This window comes from Myotis yumanensis, unplaced genomic scaffold (assembly GCF_028538775.1).
Source record: "Myotis yumanensis isolate MYYU_CA2020_CCGP unplaced genomic scaffold, mMyoYum1.0.hap1 SCAF_7, whole genome shotgun sequence".
Classification (NCBI taxonomy): Eukaryota; Metazoa; Chordata; class Mammalia; order Chiroptera; family Vespertilionidae; genus Myotis; species Myotis yumanensis.
Window position 1 is genome coordinate 22,611,940 of NW_027223758.1, and position 18,560 is coordinate 22,630,499.

At 40.7% G+C, this 18,560-nt stretch overlaps 1 protein-coding gene across 1 annotated transcript in view; it reads right to left on the bottom strand.

The window, feature by feature from the left end:
- Positions 1-446: 446 nt before the first annotated feature.
- Positions 447-18,560, bottom strand: part of SPTLC3 (serine palmitoyltransferase long chain base subunit 3) — a 127,556-nt gene continuing 109,442 nt past the window's right edge. The window contains exons 10-12 of the mRNA XM_070419901.1: positions 9,962-10,097; positions 5,303-5,432; positions 447-4,235 (exon numbers count right to left, since the gene is read on the bottom strand). Coding sequence (XP_070276002.1) covers positions 4,122-4,235; positions 5,303-5,432; positions 9,962-10,097 — 380 coding nt within the window. The 3' untranslated portion in view covers positions 447-4,121. The remainder of the gene's footprint in view (positions 4,236-5,302; positions 5,433-9,961; positions 10,098-18,560) is intronic.

The window sequence follows — 18,560 nt, forward strand, 5'->3', positions numbered from 1 at the left end:
TAAATGTTTAACATCTGGCTCTTCAGATCCCTAATTAGTAGTGTTTGCCAATTTCCATGGTGTAAATATTTGCAGCATGGCCAATTTTAAGCTACCAATGTGATGTCATTGAATGCAGAATTGGAAAGAGATGAGTGCAATTGGTTCTTGTGACAAAATGCAAGCTAGCACCAGTCACTCTTGCCAATTTTCCTCACTGAAATTCTTAAATGCAAATTTCTACCTCAGTCTGTTTTTTTTTAGAACACCCACTAAATTAACATAAAACCACCAATTATTTTTATATAATCAATTTTGGTATTTTGTTTATTAAATAAACTAACATTTCACAGACAGAATGAAATGAAATTGGTCACCTCAAATGTTTCAGTGAAACGCGCGCGCACACACACACACACACACCACAACACTGTAAGACAACATTCCACAAAAATTGCTTAGAAACATTTAAAATACAGATGCCTTTTAATTTCCTAAACAATACACAGCTGCAAAGGGCCTGAGACAACAGACTTCAAATATGTTGCTCTTACTGAGACCAGTACAATGGCCAAGAAATCACTAGATAAGCTCAACATTCGATTGTTATCATTGCTGTAAATAAAAGATATACTTAAGAGTTAAAGTTTTATCATCAGAGCTTTAGGTCAGAGTAACCCACTTATATTTGCTGTCTCTGAAGAAAAAATAGAGAGGGGCATTGCATATTTGAAGAACTGTTAAGACTCACCCTATTCAAGAGCTGTTGTTGGAATAAATAAATAATCAAAGGTTGAAGGTTTTTTAAAGGGGTAGAAGAAAAATAAAGAAACAAGACACCACATTCAATGGAACAAAGTGATGAAAGGAAAATGAACATTTTGTAGGAAAGAATACAGAGAAGCATTCGAGAAGGAATAATTTATTCAAATGAATATTCAAGTGAATATTTTTCAATATTAGATTCCTTGTTGTAGGAAATGAAGATACCTGGAAAATAGGAGCGAAATGTCCAATTGAGTAGAAAAAGTTGGAATAATTCACTTTACTTTAGTAGTATAAGTACTCTTAATTATAAACAAAGAGTCAGAACAAAGCTTCTGTTATGTTATTAGAGCCAACTGGTCTATCAAAACAAAAGCTCCAGTAATTATTCTCAAATTATGACATGGATTAGAATCCCCTGGGAAGGCTGATGACAATGTAGATTATTCTCTCTCACTATTCTAATTCAGTAGAATGCTGGTGTGGGACTCAAGGATCTGCATTTTATCAAGCTTTCAAATAAATTCTGAAGCCTGTGGTTCTCAGATCAAAACTTGCTGAAATGCTATCCAGCCAAGCATCCATGATACTGAAGTCCCATGATAAGATTAGACATGTGTTCATGTTATTTCATTATGCAAATAATCTTTCTTACAAATATGGTCTGGATCCTTTATCTTCTGCTTCCCTGAAGATTATTTTTAGGACAACACCTTCCATCTATCTATCAACCAATCAGATTTCCATCTCTCTACCTTTCATCTCTCTACTCTTACTTGCTCTGTAAGGGAAAAGTAAATGTGAGTGTGTGTGTGTGTGTGTGTGTGTGTAAATGGGAAGGTTGGGGGTACATAACATTATAGTTCTGTTAGAAATTTTCTTTCCCCCCAAAATCAACCAAAGAGACATTTTTGGCTCTGCTATACTTATGGAAACTCAGTAATCCCTATTGAATTAAAATCATGGTCTTATTAACCTAGCAGCAGAAGAAAAATTCTCAATATTCACAATCACCCTCTTAACCAACCTCATTATATATATGCACACTTATATTGCCAGCCCAGTGGGACCTGGATCCCTCCTAATGTACTGCTTGTGAAGCATTCCACTTGGCTTACAGTTGTTCTTATAAGTGTATATTCAACATAGACTCTGACAGAGATAGGCCTTTTATCTTGTACACGAGAAAGTAATAAATTGCCCCAGAACTCTTGGATCTTGATGAAGAGAGAATAATCTCCCCCTGCCTCCCATGCCAACTGGCTAAGTAATTAGTTTCCTATCATGAGTTGACTCAAGAGCCTCCATGAAAGTAATTATGAGAGTAATTCCTGCTCAAGGAGACACCCCTCTGGAGACTTAAAACTCAAAGGGTGGGTGTGTAGATCACAGGCATCCAGAATGGGAGGGGATGTTTATTGCTTGCTATACCATAGGGAGGCCCAGACATGTTGTCGCCCTCTTTGTCTCCCGTTTCTTTTACAGGACTGAAGACGTTTATGCATTTTGGAAAATTAACTAAGATCAATTTCATTTAAATGCACATTTTCAAAAGAAAAGACCTATGTGTCTTTTTTTTTCATTGTACATTTACTCAACATATATTTTCCTTGCACAAGTAATGCTTTACTGGCTCATTGAGAAGAGCTGAAATTTAGTTATCAAATTCAGTCATTAGATGGGGCAACAGCATTTCAGAACCTGCTTTCTCTCCTTCTAACCTAATTGTACATAAAAATTGTTCACGAGGAATGTTATACTACTTAAAAACGTTCGCGATCCACTTTTAAATTGTTGTACCTACTAGGGGTTATAATTTCCTAAAACTTTCCATGCAGATCATCTTTCTCCTTTAATAAGTTTTGAACATCAGGGCATGTTGCTCCATCCAACACCAGTGCTTGGGGTTGAGTTTCTATCTCAGTGCACAGCATGAAAGCTTGGGTCCATGTGTGTCACACAAAGTCAAACCTCTCTTGAAGTGATTTGTTTATAGTGTCATTTGATGGAGTGGAATGTTCTGTAACTCATTCAAACTATTACAGAAGCTTTGCTAAAAGGTCACCACTGCTCTTTAGAGTTTCCAAATCTGTGCACCATCTGGGAGCTTGTTAAAGATAAGGTTTTCCACTGGCTTTTTCCATACCAACTAGATCCAATTAGCAAAGGGGTGCTATTCCAGAGGAGTTTGTGTTCAGAGACACACACACAGAGAGAAGGAGAGAGAGAGAGAGAGAGAGAGAGAGAGAGAGGGCACTGAAGTAAATTACAGTTAGTTGCCAATAGTGCACAAGTTCACTGTGCACCAAATTGAAGTGCATTTGGCAGATGACAGCACTATTTAATGTTAATAGACCTAAATGGGTACGGGGGGGGGGGGGGGTGTCAGTCTTGAAAAAGTTGAATATTTGCTTTTAGATATTTTTAAACCAATTCTTCAAGTATAGTCATGGGAGTCAACTCTCAAGAAAATGAAATCTCACTATTTACTCAGAATTCAATAGGAAAATGTCAACCCATTCCTTAAAGTCATAGAGACTACGCATGCTAAACATTCACTCTACATGGCACCAAAAATGTTCAAATGCTTCTAACTTCATGGTTTTAGTTTAGGCCTAAAATTGGCTTGTGCTTGCCGTCTACCCCCTTCCTTATGAAAAACACATCTTGAATTTTCCAAACCTTAAAAGCTCAGCTGTAAAACTGTAGGAGGAACCAGCAAGAGGAAAAAGAAAGTTTCCTTTGAAGACGTCTCTAGGTGCTGCTGGCCAGTTCTGCTCTCTCCCTCAAAACACTAACTATGGCTTTTGACACTTGTCCTTGGAAAAAGTCCAAATGTGGCAAATGGTAGAAGCAACATTTCTTTACCTTCCTGCCTGGAACTTCCTGTGATACACGCGTTCTAGATGGTGCTTTCACATGGGAACAAGGAGGTCTGCAACTGACCACCACGCTGGCCCATCCGGAGATGGAGTAAGTAAACACACAGTGAGATCTATGGAATGAAAAACCGAAACCCTCTCATTTGGTTGGAATTCCTGAAAGGATCTGGACTAAAGAGGCTGCACAGTAGCAGCTAAAACACAGGCTTATTGCCATTACAAACATTATAAGTGTGTGTGTGTGTGTGTGTGTGTGTGTGTGTGTGTGTAGCAGGTTACTTGGGAGAAGAAAAACACAAATCTGAAACCGTATTTTTGTCTCTACAGTCCTGAGTTGGGGACATTAAGAACACAACAACGTCTCCCTCAGTTCAACTAAGCTGGTTTGAAAACCAATTGTCCTTAGAAATGGAGAGAAATGCACTTATATTCTTTTTGAGGCAAAGAGAGAATTTTTCTGGCAAAGTCTTTAGGTGCCAATCAGGACCTGGGAACTTAATCATCAAGTTCAAAGCTTGTTTCATCATAGAGTTCGGGGCGTGCTGACTTCTTGTTCCGGGAATATTTCAGGTGCAGGAGATCACCCATCTCATCTAGGGCTTCCAACACCTGTAAAGAGATCACCTTCCATTAGTCATCTTTGAACCTCCAAGTGGCTCTGCTCTCCAGTGTTTCACAGAGAGCTACACTCTTCTTTTCCCAGCTTCTTTGATTTTAAAGAAAAGAAGAAAAATCCAAATCATTAAGGTATGGTGTATAAGGCATCCCTAGAGGAATGTTAGGTGCTAATTCACTTTATTTCATATTCTTTGTCTAACTCCACATAATGAATGTGTCACTTATTTTGGTGGTATGAAGAAAACAATAAAAGTATCTGACCCATGCTACCCTCTAGCTTTATTTTAAAGTTTAATGACTTACAGGTAAACTTGTGGAAGAAAAAGATAAAGTTTCCACCTTCATGTTCCTGCAATCATATAAATTTCCTTTCCAAGATGAACTTACTCTATCTAGTATTATCATTAGTTTCTTATTTTTTATTGTCTGCTCTCAGACTTTTTACTTCAGGATTTTTCACATAGTAGACACTCAATAGTTTGCTAAATTGCATTGACATTATAAGAATGTTCCATCAACTCCAAATTGACTGAGATGGCTTAGTTCTCTGATATTATTCATCCACATAAAGATTTAAATCAAAAGACAATGAAATGTGGTTTTAAAATCATTAATACTTCCTGCAAATAGCTGCCTTTGCTATTAGTTTTCCAACATGTTGCCTAGTTGGGTTATATGTTATTATGATGAATTTGGTGGCTATGAAAAATGTTGTGATGCAGGCAGATGATGCTGAAAAAGCATGTTAGATTAGCTTTTGCATTTAGAACTAGTGTAAATAGCACAACATTTGGCTACTCAGTCAGTCTTTTCTATAAAAACCAAAACACTGACTTGACTCAGGTCTTCACTAAACTGATTTTTTTTTCTGTCTACTGAGTTGATCACATTGTTGGACAGTGTTGGCATACCCTTGCTTTTAGCAGTGAGCGTTATTAGTGTTATTTTCCTAAATCTCCCAAGAGAGGCCCAGGGAACCCTAAGCTAGTTCAATAAAAGAACATGCTCAGAATCCAAGGTACCGGTACTGGAGATCCCCTGGCCTGTGCTGTACTCACCGTGTCTAACATCTCTCGGGTATGTGCTGCTGAAACGCAGAACCGTGCCCTGGCTTCCGCTAGGGGCGTAGCTGGAAATCCAACGACCACTACCCCAATCTTTCTGTTTAGTAGGTGCCTTGCAAAGGCCCTAAAGGAAAAATAAAAAAGGAAGTTTACTGGGCGATGACAACATCATACTGTACAAAAAAGAGAGAATATGACTAATTGACTTTTTCTTAAAAAACAATCAATAGAAGATGATTGAAGTTATTAAGCATCCGTCAAACACAATTCACAAAGAAATGGGACAGTCACTTGATGGCACCAGAGTGTGTATATTATGGATCCTGGCACACTCATTGAGTAATCTTGAGTACTGAGTCTCTGACATTGGACAGAAAATGCTGATGGACGTGACCTTGATTTAACAAGTCTGCACTGATGTTAAATCTTTTGTCTGCAGGATTCCTAGGAATAAAAACCAAACAGCTAACACAGTGCAATTACATAAAGAAAGAATATACATGATGTTATCCCCCCCGCCAAAAAATGTATACACACTGTAACAGCTGATAGCTCAATTTTGAAAAATGAAATGTATTTTAATAAACGTTGCCTTTATAACTATTCAAAGTGTATATATGCATTTTTGGGACACTATATTAAATGCACACCTATATGTTTTAAAAACATAAAGCTAATGATATAGTATGAAAATTTCAAGAAACCTGTACTTAATGACTGTAATTGGAAGACCAAAGTCAGAAGGTCTGCAGGAGCCAACCCCAAGCCATATTCTTACTCCAGAGCCAAATATTTTATTTTTTATTAAACTAGAAAATAGCAAAGGTCTCCTCATTTCTTTATGTGTGAATGAAGAGTCCAGGGAGAATAAATTCATTAACTGGTTAAAAGGGAAGTGGGACAGGAGGGAGACAGGGAAAGAAATGTACACACACAGGGAGGTTGGCTGGTTGTAGGACAATAGTCTCACAGCTGCAAAGCTTCCTGATGCAGGGCAAAACCTCTTAAAGTTACAATTCCTTCCCCTTTACTGCTTCTCGTCTCTTTCTTCTCCAGAGCTAATCTCAGTAACAATTCTAGAATATCAGACTGTCATAGTCTGTAAATTTTTTTCTGTTAGAGCGAAGGTCAGACAAAAAGACATGCCCCAGGTGAATCTATCCCTCTTACTGAGTGAGGTAAATGTCTCAGATCTGTTCTTAGCATTAAGAGGTTGCTGGTGTCTTATTCTGTGACAGCATCACAGAAACCTTCTAGTAATAACTCAGGAAGAATTCTTGAGCCAGGCTGAGAGCAAGCCTGCTCATTTATTCGTTCCTCTCGCCCTTAGGCTGTCTGCCTTTCGGTTGCCTCATGCAGGTTATCAAACGGAGCGATGGAGATTATAAGACCTACCGGACACACAGCCTCTCTGGCCCCCTGGCTGGGATAAGGCCAGATCCGCCCTTTGATTTGGACTGGGAAGGTTACAAGGAGATGAAGCTTTCTAACTGAGAAAACTTGAAAACAGAGGCTGTTCTTTCTGCTTCTTGATCACCCTATGGAAGGCTGCCCACGGAACTACACAGGCTGAGAGCTCATAATTGTCTGAGAAACAAGTCAAGTGCTTTTATTGCTGGAGTACAAACCACCTGACCCATGATCTCAGGCCAGTTGTCGGGACTCCCAAAGGAGCGTTTTCACTGTCTGTGAGTTTCTCTTTGTACCAGAGGAAGCGAGTTTTGCCAAAGAATGTAGAGCAAACTCTATGACTGTTGATTCATTAGGCTAATCCGAGGCCTCCCTGGAGCACTTTTGAGCTTAAAACTTACACTTCTAAACTCCACCTCTTTCAGTTAATGCATATAATTGCCCTGAACATTTTCTATAATGAGCCTCCGGGTTTGTACTCCCCAAAGGAAATCAGAGCTGGCGTAGGCTGAAAGAAATGAAATTATGTAATAATAATAATAATAATAATAATAATGAAATATTAGCATGTGTTGCCTGCAGCCTCAGGGCATCTTATGTCCCATCATCTTCGACCTGTGTGACAAGGGCCATAAAAGGAAAACGTAAACCCTGTACCAAATAGTAACTACTATGGATTCTTGATTACTTAAGTGCATTTTTTATAAGTGCAATCACATTCTATTGAACTTTTTAGAAGATCCCAGTGGTAGAGTTGCAAAAGGACTCTTCAAAAGTTCGACTGGCTGGAGATTATATTTTCATTCTGCAGTTTTTAAATGAAATCAAAGATTTAAAACTGAGCCAATGAAAGAAGTGCTAACACACTGGCTTATACCATACAATTAACTCCTGTCTCATGATCTACCTATACACTTTTGATTGAAGAAATAGCAGAGATAAAAATCAGGCCAGGCAGCAGGGCAAACTCTTGCTAGCAATTCCTGCTAACAATAGATGATATGACCTTTTGTAACTAACCTGTTCTAAGTTTCCTTAGACAACCGAACAAGTTGAGTTTCTGTTTCCATTGTAATGATTGATGCCTTTGGACTCACCAAAGGTGACATTAAAGAAGGTTGAACTCATACCCCGCCTTGCTTTAGTGAGATGTGCATTTTCCCCAGTGGACTAAAGCTTGACAGGCTGTGCTATGCACCAAAAAGAGCTCTGGCGTAGGAGGCCAATGGAATTGGCTTTGAATTCTATGCTCTACTACCTACAACCTGAGTGGCCCTTAGAAAGCAGTTTGACTTTTGTGAGTCTTGGTGTCCTCATTTGTAAACCAGGGCTAAGCGTCCTACCCTCAATGGATGACCACTGGGTCTAAGAGCCTTAGGAGCACATCACTGGCATTTAGCAACATTAGCTCCTCATTAAAAACCATCTGAAATGGGAAGACACTAGAGAGTTTGACATATCATCCAGTGTTTAAGATAGCATAATTACCTACTATTTTCCCCAGAAGTTCTATTTTTATTAATGTAACTAAAGTTTTGGAGAGCCATGCAACCATGGTAACTCAATCTTGCATTCAGTTAAAACTAGTAATCATCATCATTGTAGCAGAATTAGAAGTAGTAGTAGCAATAATAATGGTTACCATGGACAGAGTGCTTACAGTACACTAAACACTATATCGAGTGCTTTATACATATTATTAATACTATTAATAATAATAGTTAACACTGAGTAGCTTCTAGATAAGAGGCAATGCCAAATGCTGACAGACCTCATCTTGTTTAACCTTCACAATGGCCTTATGAAATAGGTACTATTATATCTCATTTCAAAAATGAAAAAACTGCAGCTTCAGAAGGTTGAGTAACTTGTCCAAGGTTTCCCTGGTTAGGAAGAGGCAGAGTCAAAATTCTTTTTCAATCCAAATATCTCACTACACCATAGAGCATAACTTTTACATAAAGCTCCTCTTAGTTCTATTTTTAATTCCACATTTACTGTGTCCAGTCAGGCCTCCTGGCACATAAAGGAGCAGACACTCTCTTTCTGTTATGGTAGAGTTGAGTGCTTGAATTTAAATGAATTTGCTTTTACTCTTCATGGACTCTTCTCATTGGATTGATCCGTTTCCCAACCTTTGAGATTTTTATTATGGCTTTTATCATCAACGTTGGAACTGTCCAGCACACCCCCTTCTGCCACCTGCCAGTGTTGTGCACATCACACTCTCAAAAATAAAGTAAGTTGATATTTGGTATCTTCATTTGAGTTAAGGATAACATATTACGTTGACATGAACTCAATATAGAATCTTCCAGAAAACACCATTTCCCCAACAACTCTGAAAAAAGGTAGGTTTTCTTTTGTGCCCTCTAAAATCAGAGGGTAAAGGGCTTTGGATTATCTGCCACTTTGAATCACCATTGTCACCCCTCCCTGCCATTAGCACAGAGCAGTATCCCGTGTGACCTTTCCCTAGCACACTGTCTTCTTGTCACTCCAGGCAATGCAATCCTGACCCAGATCTGTAATCTGTGACACACTAAACAACTCACACATGTTTTAACTGCTTGGGATTTTGCTGTGGTAAAGTGACACAGAAGCATACTCTGAAGAATCAATCTATTAACTCATTCCTACCCATGACAAGGGATCAATGGAAAAGAACTCCAACTAAGCTCACAGGAGAGGCATTAAAATTTGGTGTTAAGAGCATGAGTGTTGGAGCAAGCCTAGGTTTGGATTGGCCCCTTGGTTTTACTACTGCTTGACAAGTATGACATTGAGCAAGCTGTTTACCTGTTCTCAGCCTCAGTTTCCCCACACTTAAAGCAAGGCTGCCTTCTTCTGAGGAGGGCAAGTGTTCAATGGGAGAAAGCACAGAACCTGGTCATGTTGTTTTTAAATATTAGGAGAAAGGGTCTTCAGAATTTCTCTTTGAGAAAGATCTTAGGGCAGGAGGTGGCGCAGGATCATCCTTGATTTACTGTTGAGCCTTAGGAGGGGTAGGTGATTCCCCTAAATTCACAGAGCTTGGAAATGGTGGACCTTAGCAATTGTGAAAAGACCCTGCTGATAGGCCATGTGGCTTCTGAGCAGCTCCACAAGTGAAATCCGAACTCAGAACCTGTCAAAAGCACACGATCAAGGCCTACACTGCAAGAGCCTCAGTGTCAAAAGCACCATCTTAGTCAGATCACCTTGGGGCTTAAGCATTACTCTGAGAGTCTGTTGGATACTCACGCTACTTTACCGGGCATGTAAAGGAGCAGGGGGACCACGGGAGATTCCTCATTGCCATAGATAATGAATCCCATTTCGTTCAGTCTCTGTCTGAAGTATCTTGTGTTTTTTGCAAGTTGCCGTACTCTCTTTAACCCTGAAAGGAGACAGGCATGAAATCCATCAATTACCACCAGGAAGAGGGAAGCAAAAGTCAGATGGGCTTGGCAAGCATTCTTAAGTCTTTCCGCAGGCCTGCAGCCTTAGTTGGGAGGAGGTGGAAGTAGGGTGGGAACGTATCTCCTGGTAAGTAGGTGTGGGCACTAATGCCTGAGAACTGCCCTGAGCCTGGAAGATAGGATCTAGGGGCAATGGTGCTTCCAGGTACTGCTAGCAACTAAAGGTAGGCTAGGCTGTAGAATTGCAGTGGGGTGGGGTGGGGTGGTGGGGAAGGTTCTAGCAAGAAGGAATGAGATGAATTATCATTTACTAGGTACCCATTGTGTATGAACTCTGCAGTAACTGCTTTAAAAACATTAACTTAAGAGAAGGAGTGACATAAGGAAACTCTCTCTCTCTCTCTCTCTCTCTCTCTCTCTCTCTCTCTCATACACACACACACACACACACACACACACACACACACACACGTATTATCACACTAGTTGTTAGTAGAGGCTTTTAAGCCAAGCTGAGCTGGTCCATTAAATTGCCCCTCATCTAAGTCTCTAATTAAAGAACATGTCACCCAACCTGAGTTTGAAGGGGTAGCACTTAGCACTTTTCTGGACAAGACAGGTCCAGCAGAAACCAGGACTATTTTGTGAGGTATTTGATGGTGGTAGAGTAATAGAGGGAAGGGAAGAGGGAGACCTCTGCTTTCCCCAAGCAGAAAAAAATGACAGTGTTGACTCCAAACAGAAGGTCAAGCAAAGGTACATGTGTCCATTTCCAGGTTATTGGTGCTTTTGCTCTAAAGTTTATCTTCTGTCCTCAGCATGTGTCCAGTGGGGAGGTTACACACATGAGACAACCATGGAATTAAAGACCAGAAGGAGTTCTGAAGACATTTGTCTACTCCAGTCCTGTCTCTAATCAGAAAAGTCAGTAAATCAACCACAACTAGTCAGTAAATCTTCAATAGGAAGGTTGAAAAGGACTGAGTGTTTAACTCCCCCCAGAAATCAGTCCAATGTTCACATTTGATGCCAGGTTGCTGTGGAATGTACTACTACTGCTGACCTCCGTTCAGCTGTCCATTCAAACTGATCAGAGCTGCTGCTCTACCAGTTATTCAATAATTTGAACATCAGTCCTGGTTGTCTTTAGTTCTCCAGATGTAAAATGGGTAAAATATTTAGTAAACATGTCCTCTAGTTCCTCCTTAGAGAGATGGCCCTAGATTGTGCCTTGGCAATGGGTTAAGCAGTGGACATCTTCTGCTCAACATCCTTCCTCCAGGAGACCATGATGTGAATTTAGGTAGAGTTCACCCTGCCTTCCCATTTTCTTGATTATTGGTTCATGATGGAACACAACCTGGGCCTATCAGAGTCTTTCAGATCCACTGAGGAAGAAGTGTAAGAGTTAGGTCAATCTCAAGCTACATCTGTCACCATATGGAGGAAACCGGCTTGAAAATGATGCTGACCCAGAAGAAAGCTAAGACACAAGTCTGCCAGAGGCCTGGTAGCATCATCAAAACTCTTGGGTTTATTCATGCCTAAGTGAGTCCATTCCCTGGACTGGCCCTGTTGTGTGAACCAATACATTTATTTTTCTTACTTAAGTTACTTTGAGCTGAATTTCTAACACCTATAACCAAATGTGTCCTGAGAAATATAGGTAGGCCACTAATTGGATGAGGTTACCTCTAAAGGACAATAATAATATCAACAACAACAGTAATTGTAGCTCACAAATATGTAATATATTTAATAATATATTTAGTCCTTTAAAAACTCTATTGATATAGATGTTATAATCTCATGTTATATATGAGGAAACCAAGTAACTTACCCAAGTTCATACAGTTAGTAGGCAGCAGAATCAGAATTTAAACCCAGGTAATTGGGTTCTGGATTCTGTATTGTTAACCCCTGTATTATGGTACTCTCCCCAAGAGCAGCAATGAATAATGTCTGGCTAGATAATGAATGGTAGCCATCTCTTTTTCTGAAGCTCAATAAAATTTATCTCTGCCAGCTGTTAGGATCACTGTTCTACCATTTTTTTTTTCAGCAGAGGCAGTTGAAAGGTTGAAGCTCCAGACAGGTTCATGTTGTGAGGGGTGAGGTAGGATATCAAGTCTGGACCCTACCACAGAGAAGAGCTGGCAGCCCCCCTTCACTTTGAATCAAGGACCTGAAGGGCTAATTCTGAAAAGTCATCGTGAACCAAAAAGTAGACAGCCCCCCAAATGGCATTTTCTTTATCCAAACATATAGCATTTTTAAATTAGGCTCTATCATTCCCCAAATACATCAGATCTTCTTTTCAGAATTTTTCTTTGTTCATCAGATCCACATCTACTTGACCTCTGTGACATTTTCAGTGAGTTAACAATATATGTCAAGTAATGAAGATTTAATTGAGTGCAACACCAACTAAGGAGAATGATGTTGAATACTACAATTGTCCTTTCTTGTTTTCTGTTATTATCTCTCACCCATTCCCAGTTCTCAAGGAAGATACCTTCCCAAGTCTGCCAGCTCTCAGTAAGCATGTCATTATAAAAAAAGAAAGCATCTGGCTTATTGTACTTCCTCAGGAAAGCTGACCTCTTAGCCCCATCATGCTGGCCACAGCTAATGGATGCAAGACATCCTTGATCTGAGGGCAGTACATTTGGATATTGGGCAAGGATCCATGAATTGGTCTATCACAGGAACTTTGCCATAGAGATAACAAATATCAATTATACCAATAAAATCCTCTTACTCTTGAATGTGAAAAATTTAGAGATAACCAACAATTGGTACTAAGACTAGATATTGAGAGACAGAGAGAGACAAGCTTATTATCAGAATCTATAAGATAGAGGAAGCCATTGATAAGTAAAAGCTATGGTAACCCATGAAGAAGAGAAGTGGGCAGGGAAAAGTTAGTAGAAACAGGAAAAAAGAAATAGGAAGAGGGAAGAGCTTATAATCTAGTAGGAGACAGACAATCAAATCATCATAAATGGATGTAAAATTATAGCTCTGATGCATCCTGTAAAAAATGCTATCTGGTATTATGGGAACCCGTGTCAGACTGTACCAAGTCTGAGGAAGCCGATACGTAATAAGTGAGCTTAGATCTGAAGGATGAACAGATGTTAACCTGGCAAAAGAAAAAAAAGCACCCACAAACAAAAGCAAAACAAAACATCAAACAGGGGAGAGCATTTTAGGCACAGGAAACAGAACAAGTGCAATGGTCCTACAGTTTGTAGAAAAGAGTGGTTGAGAACAAGGTATGATAAGGCTGAAACTTTGGGTAGATCGTCTAAAAAAAGTACAGAGATTGAAAAACCCAACACTTAATGGCTGGGAAGAGAAGGATGAACTTAAAAGGTAGATAAATAGCAATTGAGGAGGGAGAAGATAAATCAAGAGATAAAATAGTGTTCATGGGCTTTATCAACATGGCCATATTTGATAACCTTTACTTTCAAGTTCCCGATTGAGACGTTAGTTTTTTTAGAAACAAGTAGTTGCAAGTATGATTTAATTTAATATATGTTTCTATTTTCCCACTCACCTTATTCCCCCCACCCCCCACAAATAATAAGCTTTCTTTCCCAAAGTTCCAGATTTGAAACTTTAATTCTAGCAAGGGGGCACGAGAGGTATAGAAAAATTTGTATAAATTTTATAGACATAACCTCTTTGGTGCTTAAAAAACTTGTTTTGTGACATGCTGAGCATCCCTTGGAAACTAGTTATGTGTACAGGGAGAAACCTATGTAAAGAAAAGAACTAGAAATTAGGAATGAGAATATTTGTCTTTGTATTAAAACATTTCATCCATATATTGACTCTGTGTATTAGAACATGAAAAGCAGGGGGCAATTGTGGACAGGAAAGAAAAAGAAAAGGGGGGATGGAGTAAGATGTGTTTTAGAGAAGGTGACTGAAGTGAAGGCACAGATATACATCCCAGCCACCCAAATGTATTCCATATGGCCTGTCCCCTGGTGCATTCAGCTCTTTTGTTGATCGTTAGTTGCACAATGAATAGATGACTTCATCAGGCTGGGTCTGATGATTCTTAAATGATCCCCCTCAAAGACTAGAAGGATTTCCTGGCCTGGAAGTGCATGAATGACTTAAATTGCTTTTCCCAATGGCATTATCTTTGCACTTGCCCATAATGATTCATCTATCATTGGGCTGCCCAGCTACTTAATTGGCCCCGTCTGTCCCCTCTCCCTTGATTAACCCAAGTAACTGAATCATCAGCTAATGTCATCACTTTACTGCTTCTAGATCCTTTGGAGAGTTGACCAAACAGATCAGAATATCAGTCCCAGGGGTAGTTGATTCTTAAGAACTGAATGTTTTATTCTTGCCCTGTCTCCTATCTTTGAACCATTTAGCACAGCACGGATTACAAGCCATTATGACACACTTTGTGGTCACCATGTTTTCTCATCTAGGTCACTATAAATGCCTTTGAGGTCTTTTGAATTGGCCAAGATACAGCTCCTTTCAATTACTCTATTGCTCACTCTTTAAAATTGGAAACATTCTCCTACTCCTGGAGGGCCTGGGGGCAGAGAGGAATTTGTACATATAAAATGCTACTCATCTAGACAGGATGTGGGTGATTTTATTAATTACGTTGTGCTTTGAGATCCTTGCTGGAAGAGTGCTTTGTAAAAGTAGAAGGTATGCTTAGCACTTGGGCTTTCCTACAGGGACAGCCATGCCAGGATGACATGGAGACTGGTCTTTGCAGCCACAATCCCTTCTCAGCATGCAAAATCCATCACTCATTTCTGATGCTTCTTCCACCTATTCCGTAGAAGACAGGGAAGGTCCCCAAGCAGATAAGTAAGTGAATGAGCTGATCTCTTATGTAGGGTTCTGGAGAGTTGATCAAGTGTTTTATTTTGCTTTATTCTGGGTTCTCCAAAGAGGCTGTTGAATGGAAAAAGGTAGGCTTTAAAATTAAATGGTCTAAGAATCCTGGACAACCTAAGGCCTTAAAACCTCAGTTTTACCTGTAAAATAGAGATAAATAAGCTTACCTCCCAGGAACATTGAGAGAAATAAAGGGATTAATGCAGGAAAAATGCTTACTGCTGTGCCTGGCATATAGTAGGTGCCTGAGAGGCCATTATTCCCTTCCTTTTCACAGGGCAGCAGTTCTCAGCAGCCTGGGTGCCACCTCAGAATCATCTGGAGAGCTTGGCAAAATCCGATGCCCAGCCTGCACCACACACCATATAAATGAGGTTCTTTTGGGATGAAACTAGGCATGAGTTTTGTTTTTTACAAGTTACAGCCAAGGAGACTCCGATGATGATGCAGGGCAGTGTTCGGTGCCCGATTGTGCCCTGGCTGAGTCACGCTCCTTGGTTGGACATGGAGAGTAGAAGATGGGCTTATGTCATAGCTTCTCATTTGGCACGATGACAACCCAGCAGTTACTGAGTGCTTGGGCTCTCAGATAGTACATATCATGGGGGGTGACCTGCTTCTCTGACAGCTATCTGCTCCAAAGCGCTCACTCAACTTGAGGTCGACCCCAGTGTCAACCTCACCCCTCTCGTGAGGGTGGATGAAATCAGGGATGAACCCATCCTGGCAGATGACCTGTATGCTGCTGTTCCATCCATTCAGATTTCTAGCTGTGTCGACTTGAGAGATGGGCTAGGTTAACAGAGGCCACAAATACCTTAACCTTCCCTCCATTGCTGTTAAAACAAAAACAGCTGGGGCAGGGGAAGGAAAACAAATAAAACACAAAGCATCCCACTACAAAGCCCCGCAGTCCCCTAATAAAAACAATCGTCTGTGGCCTTTCCAAAAATATGTTTGAGACAACTCAGTCTCCAGAGGGCCAGAAGGAATTGCGGACAGTGGCGACTCCCAGAAAAACCTGTCAAAAGCTAAAGAAGGAAAATTTCTTTTCGGTTGAACCATCAGCATGCAAAAGAGGAGAGACAGGCATTTCCCCCTGTGAGACTAAGTGAAAGAGGTGGATTTGTGGAGCTCGTGAGCCAACACCAGTGCCCCTCTCTATTTTCTGCAGACTTTGCAAGCTGATTTTTGAACAGAGGAAACATGAATATGCCCAGATGCCACGGGGTGACTTATTGTATTATTTTCCAAGCTTCAAAATGCACAGGCAGAAATATACACTGCTCGCCCCCCTTACATTACTTCGCATACCACCACTGGCTCAATGGCCTCAAGCATACGCCTGGGCAGCGTTGCTCGGAAAATGTGGTCCTTTTCTTCAGGGATGGGAAGAATCTTTCCATAAAACATGTCTCACCCCAAATCCAAATTGATATCAGAGAATGCCTGCAGTGTTCAAAGAATGCCTGATCTCCCTGCCTCTTCCCCCTTCTTTGTCTGCCCGGTCAGCCTTGCTTCTCCCCACATGGAGAGGGGGCAGGAGGCGGAGGGGAGTTTTCGAGAGACCTTGGAGTAAAGTTTCAACGTGGCAGCAGGAACCCAGCGTCTATTATTTTAAGCTCTGGACACCAGACGGGACATTTTGTGTCCAACACACTCAGGGGCAGAGAGATCTCAGTAAAGATCAAGAGGCTACAGAGCGGCAAGAATCATAAGAATCACATTAGCAGTGACAAGCTTCGCAGTAGGATGGAGAAAACAGTGTTTGGAGTGGTTTGCTAAGAGGAACGCACTTTTTTTTTTTTTATCAGGCACTGGAGCGCTCCCTTTTGATGTCCAGATTCCAAGGTTATGGCAGGTTTTATAGTCACATACACATGTTCCAAGGACTCTCCAGGCCGCTCAGTCCTACCCTGTGGAATGTGTGCAGGAGCAGGCAGGCTGGACATCAAGGGCAGTGGCTGTCTGCATGGCCTGATTTCAAGGGCCCTGGGAAGACACTGCCACTTCCACCTCCCCACCCACCCACTGCTGACCTATACCATCAGGAGCTTAATCCACAAGGAGGGGTAAAATGGACATCTCCTGTGCACCTATTATGAGCCAAGCAGTGTGTTTTTGGGCCCCCTGAACAGATGAGGAAACTGAGGCTGGAAGATCATTGATGCGTTACCCAGCTGACCTGGAAACTGGCTGTGCCTCTGAGTCTATCAAAGCCTGCTCTTTGGAAAGAAGCTGGTAAACTCATTCCTGATGAGGTGTGAATTCCATGATTCATGGGTTCATACATTTCACAAATGAAAAGCACTCACTATGCACAGGAGCCCGGCCAGCTGCCAAGGTGGCGTAGAAGATGGAAAACTTCCGAGGCTGTTTACAAAGAAATGACCCACTAGTTACTCGTAGACAGGGCAGGTATCAGATGATTCACACTTGAGAACAAGAGCCATGAGACAGATACAGATGAAGTTAGCAGGCTGTTCACATGTGAGTACTTCATGCATACTTACAGGAAGAATAATGTTGGCTCACATTAAATAGAGAGCAGTATCTTCAAAAGTCACTAATTATGGAACTTGTACATGCGGAATGGGGTAATTTGGAAGGCTAGGGTCCTTCTGGGAACCTTGTAAATCAGCAATTCTTAAGCAGGAGGACACACAGAGTCTTTCGGGTTTGTTTTTTCTCGAATACACACAGTAAGGCCCTCTCAGTAGAGATTCTGCTCCAAAAATGATACTATTATTTCATTTCACAATATTAAATTATTAGTTTTCAGAAAAACTCTCTGGGTAACTGCAGTGTGCATCCCAATGAAGAACCACCACTCCAAATCACAAATTATACTGTGGGTTTTTGAGTCTACAAAGATAATAAGGTTGATCTTAATGGAAGACACCAGAGAACAATCTAGTCTCGGTATTTTGCTCTCTGTCAACAGATCTGTGCCTCAAGTTCCATCTGATTTTTTTCTTTTTTCTATGAAGATGAACAAGCCACTCATTATCTCTGAGCCTCGATTTACTAATCTGTTAAATGGGGATGATCACAATAGCTGCTCCATCTGTTTCCCAAGATTTTGGGGAGTGTGCTATTAAGCAACGGTTGTGATCAATGATGGATTAAAAGGCAAAGGTATCTACTATTTTCAAGGAGCGTATATGGTCTAGTCTATAGACACGAAAAAAATCATGTAATTATAAAGAAAGGTAGAAAATTGAATGATCCTTGGAAGATATGCTCTGGGAGTTTGGAGCAAAGACCTACAGGTGATGGGTTAACATCTTGTGCATATAATTTTGGAGATGGTGGGTTGGTTGTTGCTAACTTACTTATCTAGAATGTTTGGATTACGGCTACGAGAAAGATCAGTGAAGTCAGACCATTGGGATCTGCGAGTTCCACCCTAAGGGCTGGAAGGTTCTGGTGAGTCATAGAGAGCCACAGCAGCATCAGGAGCAGGAAATGCCACGTTCCGGGGGAGTTAGAAAGAGAAAAGCTCATTGTGTATTGAGTATGGATTCAGAGGAGGAAAACCTGGAGGTGGC